This window comes from Perissodus microlepis, chromosome 5, assembly GCF_051167445.1.
Source record: "Perissodus microlepis isolate ML-2025 ecotype Zambia chromosome 5, ASM5116744v1, whole genome shotgun sequence".
Lineage (NCBI taxonomy): Eukaryota > Metazoa > Chordata > Actinopteri > Cichliformes > Cichlidae > Perissodus > Perissodus microlepis.
In genome coordinates, this window is record NC_140465.1 from 13449540 (window position 1) to 13457113 (window position 7574).

Here is a 7574-nt window from a genome sequence, read left to right on the forward strand (position 1 = left end):
AAGCTTTTAAACGAATTATGACTGGATCCTCTGCTTGTTCTTCAGTATGCTAGTTCACAATAAACGCAAATGATATAATCCTTTCTGACAGTTAGATTTCAAAAGCTATTTTCTGTTCCCTAACATCAAGCCACTGAGTCTCTTCCCCCCTCCCTCATTGCAGACCGCCCAGGTGTGCAGGATCATGCACGGATCGAAGCCCTGCAAGACCGACTGTCGGAGACTCTGCAAGCCTACATCAGGCTTCACCACCCGGGAGGGAGGCTGCTCTACGCCAAGATGATCCAAAAGCTGGCCGACCTGCGAAGTCTTAACGAGGAGCACTCCAAACAGTACCGCTCACTGTCCTTTCAGCCGGAGCACAGCATGCAGCTCACTCCATTGGTGCTGGAGGTGTTTGGCAGTGAAGTCTCCTAGAAGCAATCTCCAAACCTCAGTTGGTCGGGGAGGAAGCTGGCGGCAAGACCCCAGTAGGTAGAGAAAAACAGAGAGAGGGGAGCTGAGAATGTCCTGGTTGGACTAGATGCAGGTGTGGTGTATGAAGCAAATGAAAAAGAGAAAGTAAATTGTGTGTGTGCGTGTCTGCGTGTCTGCGCACGTGAGTGCGAGTGCGACTGCATGTGTGTGTGGATTCCCATATAAAGAAGTCTGTCTTGGTGTAGAGGCCAAGATTGTGCAGGAGAGCAAGCAGATATGAAGAGATAGAGTAAACAAGGGAATTTCAGATAGTACAAATTAAACTATACATATGACTTCTGGCTATATACAGTGTTTTTGTCTGTATTTAAATCAACAAACAGCTGCTTCAAATGCCTGGACATTATGTGTGTGTACCTGTGGTGCACACACCAACACAACAAGCATACTCAGTTATTCATTTAGCCATTCAGTTGAGCTACCTCTTGGTTTTACTGGGGTTGTTTTTATATTTACATCACCAATGTGAAACTTTTACTCAGAACAATTTAGATACAGTACGCATTACATTTCAGTTTACCGGTGCAAACGCAGTGCCTGCACATTACTTTGAATTTTTTGATGATTTTCAGAAATCATGTATTTTTATGTGTTTGTTTGTTTTGGGTTTTTTTGTTTTTTAATCTGCTTCTCTCCAAGGCAGCATATGTATATGACTTTGTGTACAAATCAAACACATGCCTTTCACCTTTCACCAAAGGTATGGTCAACTACTTTCTCAAAAAGCTTCCAGTACCTAAAAATAACCTTGCTGCTCCTTGGCTCGCTTCACTCATGCAGCCGCTCGGCAAGTTGTCTGACTAGCCTCACAGCCTATGAAGGAAAATGTTATATTATTATAGGTTTATACAGCAGAGTACAGAGCTTAGACTGTAATTTAGTGAGGTTCTGATAGGACCTTAGGGTGCCTGGTTTTGAGGTGAGAATTAGCCACTAAATGTATTAGCTACTTTTACACTGCTAACTGTCAATCAAACCAAGCCAACCTTATGGCTTGTTGCTCTCTTTTGAAATTGTTTTCATTATTCTCCTCTCTTGTTTAATTGTTGTTATTTTTTCCCGTGTAAATAGAGAATTGCTATCAAATGTATCCTAAGCACTGTTATACCACCTTTTACTCAAGCCTATGTATTGATATACAGTATCTATGTTATCACAGATTTTAAAGGGCTAAAATGCCAAATCTAACTGGAATAGTAAATTGATGGCAAAGCAAAGGGCCTGCCTTGTTAATATATAGCTGCATAGCATACTCAGAATTGGCATAGCTACGGATATAATTGCAATAGATATTTTTGTTGTTGTTTTTTATATGTCACTTCACCTTAAAAACAATTCCATGAATTGTTCCTCCTCAGTATACAGTGAGCTCAGTGGATGGAGAGCTTGGGAAGCTGTTTCAGACCTCCACAGATATCACACCCCTTTCGTTTCTGACTGGGAAGCGGATTTTCTAGAATGTCCAGGGGCCTGGTTGTGGTGGTGTTGCTGCGCACGTCCTCCACCCGGGCCCTCCTGTTTGATGATGTATGCTGCGTGGCCCTCTAGTGGCTGCATTGTGTAAATACCAGGTATATATAAATAATGTCTGCCGCTGTACATAGGGCTACATAGATTCTTTTGTTTTGTTTTGTTTTGTTTTTCCTCAAAAATATATATGCAAACACAACTGACTTTTTGTTTCTGACCCATAAGCACCATGTTCTCCAACACTATGCTCTTTGTTTTGTCTTTGATCTTTGTTTTTCTTGTCTTTGTTCCTTTTTGGGGGGGTATTTAGGAATGGCTTAAACAGGGAACTGCTTGTATATTTGACACACTCAAACGATTCTTTGTTTAGTGGTGGGCTGATGTGAATATCCAAGGTTCATTCTCAGAAAAAAAAGGACAACCTAAACAAACCGTGCTGCTCTCAAATATAAGCCATGTAGATTACTAAGCTAGCTATACACCTGGTACATTACAGTACATCAAAATGATGACTCCAGAACCTTGGACATTCTCATTGTGCCATCTGCTGAATTCATATGCTATTTATCTGTGGCTTTTGGAACATGAACTTGTATATGATAAGAACTTGTATGCCTTCTCTCTGCTGTCAGTCATCTTTGGCTTATGCTTCATCAGACAGCATTTAATGGCTTATAAACCAAACTGCCAAGAGACTTTAAATGCTTCAGTTTACAGGCCAGTAATATATGGCTTGCTGCATGTGGGATTATGGTAAAATTATACAAGACAACATATCTTTTACATCAAGACAATTCCCTAAAGTAAAGTCGATTTCCTGCCAAGTGCTCATGATTTCACTAGAGGCAGTGTTGCTTAAAGGAAGTCATTTGAAGAATTAAATATAAAAGTTTATATTTTCTTTTTCTTTGTCCTGTATTTGCTGTGTGACAAAAGAAATCTTTTAAAGAGTTCCTGCGATTGACCGTCCGGTCCACATTTGTCACACACAGATTTTCCTTCATCTCAGTAGACCAGGGTTACTCTGTGAGGAAGATGGCGAGTTTTTCTCACAACTGCTTTGTGAGAAGTTGTGACAGGTGTCGCTTTGATCTGTTTTTAAACAGTTTAAAGTCCATTCAACATCACTGTGGCTTTATTCCAACTCTCTGCAGTCACTGTGAAACGCCACAAGCTGACAGCTGGGGCTCGACGCTTAGATAATCCGCATATCACAAACCGTTTGATCGCTTTTTTCAGTGTTCCTGTAGTCACATAATAGGCTTGATTTATTTTGTATTATCATTTCATTTTGCCCTCTTCCTAAAAATCATCGAGATATATATAATATAATATACTAACAGAAAAATCCACACGCCCCACAAATTACCCTGCTGTGATTGATCTTTAAGGAGTTGAAGCTCGAGTGTCGTTAGGCAGTACCATTTGTATGTATAGTATGTCAGTTTGATGAGGGGTGTGATGTGCTTGGTTACTGAATACTGACTTTTGACTTCTTTTATTTTTTGGAAAAGTCTCCATGTTGATTTTATTTCGAAATACATACTCTTGTATGTAGATATGGCTTTGAAATTGTTCTGTTTCCTTTTTTTGAGATAGAGGTTGCAGTGTTGACTTGTGTATGTTTAAATACAGTAGGAGGTTTGATGAATATGTAAGTGCCACAGGGAGAGTTCCCTCCACACACGAACAGGGTAAAAAGAGGAGTTGAGTTTGGGGATTTGAAAACCGAACAGGAAAACTCTTGTGGATGTATAAAACAAGCAGTTAGTATTTGTGTAGTGATAGAGTTTCTGTCATAAAAAGAATCTCCCCCCCCAACCCCTTTTTTTTTTTTTTTTTTTTTTTTAACGAACCGAATGTCTGATTGCTGATTTTTTTTTTTCTTTCTCTTTCCCAACACGGTATACAGCTCATAAATAAAGTTAAATTTGAATGTGGTTCATTCCCAGAGATTCCTGTTTGGTTTCATCATGATAGGCTGCTCAGAATCTGTTCCGTTTTGGGTTTTTTAACTCTACATTGTAGTTGTTCTAATACTGGAACTTGTAATCTATACATCAGTGGAAATCCGACCTCAAAATAGATGGAGCCATCTTTGTTGAGATATCCGTAAGAACTGCGACGTAACACAGTAACAATGCCTGCAATATACAGCTCATGGTACACTATCACCAGCAAGCTTTACAGTTTATCATATTCGTAGATGTTGTAGGAGGTGTTTTGTGTGTGTGTGCGTGCGTGCGTGTGTGCGTGCGTGCGTGTGGGCGTGCGTGCGTGTGGGCGTGCATGCGTGTGTAACTGTTGCCATTACAAATCCTGTCTGAAAACATGTATGAAAGCCTTCACAGAGGACTGTTGGCCATCTCCCATGCAAATGATTTTAAGTCTTTATTTTGTATTCTTTCTGCTCCTCCCTTTAGGACAGGGATTGTAATGGAATCAACATAATGTAGTTCTTACAAAAAAGAGGAGTGTCCACAATGGATGTACACCATAATCTACCTAAAAAGAAAACCTACCTCTTTTAGCTCAGATTTTGCTTTAGCATTAAGCATTTGCCTCTGTTTTTACTTTTATAATATTTGTATTCATGTTGGTATTTATTGCTGTCTAATGAGTCATACTTCAATGATTACCTCAGAGATATCTCACAGATTTGGGAGAGTCCAGCTAAAGAATTCATTCTTTTTTTCTGTTTGGTCTTTCTTCTCAGACTTGGCAAAGGCATTTTTGTTTTTTTACGCACAAAAATACCGGGAGTGTTTTTTAAAAATAGTGCCTGCACTCTTACCATCGGGGATCTGGCTAGGATGAGGCTGCATTTACTTTCATTCTTCTCTGCTTCTTTAGCTCGGTAGTTTGTTTGTTTGTTTCGGGGTTGTTGGGGGTTTTTTTGTTGTTTTTTTTCTTCCATTGCTTTCAGAAACACGTGCAGTTTATTTTGCTGCGGTGTTGCAGACAAGTATCCCTACAGGCATTAAAGGGACCATTTACTCAAAAATGAAATGTGCATGTTTTTCCTCTGGCTTGTAGCTATTTATCAGTCTAGATCAGGGATGTCAAACTTATTTTACACCGTGGGCCACATACAGCCCACTTTGATCATTAGGTGGGATGGACCAGTGAAAGTAACCTATCTGTCAGTGTAAAGACATTTAAGTATACATTTAATCTTTGAGAAGGCTTAATACAAGAAAAAGCAGTGCAATTTCAACACTACATCTCAGTTTTCTGCACAATAACAGTGGAAAATTACAGAAAAGGTTCCAGTAGCTCCTTGCCCAGACTGACCTGTATTTGTAATGTTTGTTTTGTTTTTTGTTTGTATGTTTGTTTGTTTTTGATATGGACTGACCTTAGGAAGAAAACTAATTTCTTTAGTACATAGAGGAAAGAGGATGGCAAATACAGGATGACAATGGTCTTTATAAGTAGGAAAAGCTGTTAAAACGTATAAAAATACAAAGAGTTCCTAATCTATGCGCTCCATCACACTTTTCAAAGCCTTCAAGTGGGCCAGATTGGAGTCTTTGCCAGGTCGATTCTGGCCCACATGTCTTATGTTTGACACCCTTTGCTCTAGACTGATTTGATGTAAGTTTTGGAGAAAATAGCTGTGTTTCTCTTGAATTTAATGTGTCTTTAGTGGCAGAGTTATAGGATTAAATGACAAATCCACAAACCATGTGAGCAGATTCATTTAGGAACAATTTTTTTGTATTTCACATTTATACCACTGCAGGCGAGAGGGGTGTAGATACGTGCACGTAATTTGTCCCTTTCGAGGGCAAATTGAAGACTTTTCAGTGTGAATGCAACTTTAAAGAAGTGGCAGTAGGAGAAATGAGAGGTGCGTTTGTGCTCCCCTTGGTACTGTTAGCATGACCTATGCTGTGTAGTGCGTCATCATGACCTTGGCCCTGTGGTTTGTCCCATCGCGTCCGCCGTACCCTCTCCGCGTCATCACCTCTCCTTCTGTCGTGCACCTTTGTCATTCCTGATGCTTTTCAGTCAAACAGGGGAATTGGGAGTGGCGAAATCCTCAGTGTCCATGCAATGCTGCTTTTATCTTGAGCATCACCAAGTTGTGCAACACTGACGCTACCTGATGCTGGCATCGTCCAAAGTGTCGGCCCCCAGCGGCGCGACAAGCCTCATTAGAAGATGGTGTCTTTGGAAGTGCAGCTTGGAGTTGCTTTTTTTTGGGGGGGGGGGTATTCCATTCAGACCCGAGTATCATATTTAAGGAGCAACTGCTCACTTTTGGTGATTTCAAACCAACTTTTCTTTTCTCTCTAATTCTCGCTGTCTCTCTTTATTCCTTCTTTTTATTTGCTTTCATGTCAAACTGCTTCAGGTGTACACTGAATAAAATTAGAGAGTTTTTATTGATCAGTCAATACTGAGGAACGCTGTGGTCACATCAACTTTGAGCTGTGTGCCATAACATGACCCTTTTCATGCAGGAGAGGGTGTTAACAAAGCTGGCTTCAGATGTTCCCCGGCTTAATTTGAGCGGGAAGGTTGTCCAAGTGTGCGATTGGCTTCTTAATTGGTACTCTGGCAGCCACGTGTATTGATGATTAATTTATTTTTATTTTTTTTAAAAATAAGGAATCAGTTTGAATTTGGTATTGAATCCTTTCCCTGCATTGTGAACCCAAATCCATGCCACGTTGAATTTCAATGCCTGAACCAACGAAAGCACTTAATATAATGTTTGTAACACATGTATCAAGCTACTAGCCATAAACTGCCTCTGTAGGTCAGCATCATATGGCTCCAATTATCAAAGTCACCTAAATTCTAATGTAATTGCAATTTATCTTTTGTCTCAGATCTTCTTTTTCTATTATAAATTGGTGTTTATGTAATGTTATTTTTGTCTGATGTTTTGCAAATCAAAAATAAAAGGTTGTACATAGCAGTAGGTCTCTGTGTGATTTGTTTTTAATGTCTTAACAGTTTATTTATTTGGTAGCTTTTGATTAAAGTTTCCTTTTTCTTTTCTTTCAGGTGCCATTAAAAACAATAATGTTATAGGAAATTAATTTCTATAATTTAAACGGCGCTCAGAGCTAATTGAGGAAATTCATTATGAAATGATGCTTTGTCCATGTAGACCCGTGGTGATGCACTTTAAACTTGTTTTATTTTGTCATAACGAAGTAAGAGAAAGGGTTCAGCTCTCACTAGACCTCTGCATGTGTGCAGCTATTACTACTTATTCAAACTAAAATTATGTTATTTGTTATCTGTAATGTATAAATGCATTTCATATAAAAGTAAACCCTCCTTGCGGTATGAGGTTTTATCTATCAGGATATAATAAAAGTCTTAAAACTTGGGAAATACAACCTTAGATGAACTACAACATGACTTAATACCCAGCTTCATTATTTTATTAACAAAAAAATCACCCAAAATGTAGAAGCAGTGAGTGAAAATGTAAGTATAGACTTGCTGGTTCCTTGAAAATGAAAGGGGTAAGTAGCAGCCAGGTGCTGATCAATCAAACTTGATTGATGATCAGCAAGTATGAACACACATAGTTTTGACTGGCCAAAGTTTTGACAGTTTGCTGTTCTGGAGCAATCCATCTGATTGTGTTAAAGTCAAGAAGG

At 39.2% G+C, this 7574-nt stretch overlaps 1 protein-coding gene across 1 annotated transcript in view; it reads left to right on the forward strand.

The window, feature by feature from the left end:
- Positions 1 to 6877, forward strand: part of LOC146386727 (vitamin D3 receptor B) — a 33765-nt gene extending 26888 nt beyond the window's left edge. The window contains exon 10 of the mRNA XM_084927995.1: positions 164 to 6877. Coding sequence (XP_084784121.1) covers positions 164 to 417 — 254 coding nt within the window. The 3' untranslated portion in view covers positions 418 to 6877. The remainder of the gene's footprint in view (positions 1 to 163) is intronic.
- Positions 6878 to 7574: the final 697 nt, after the last annotated feature.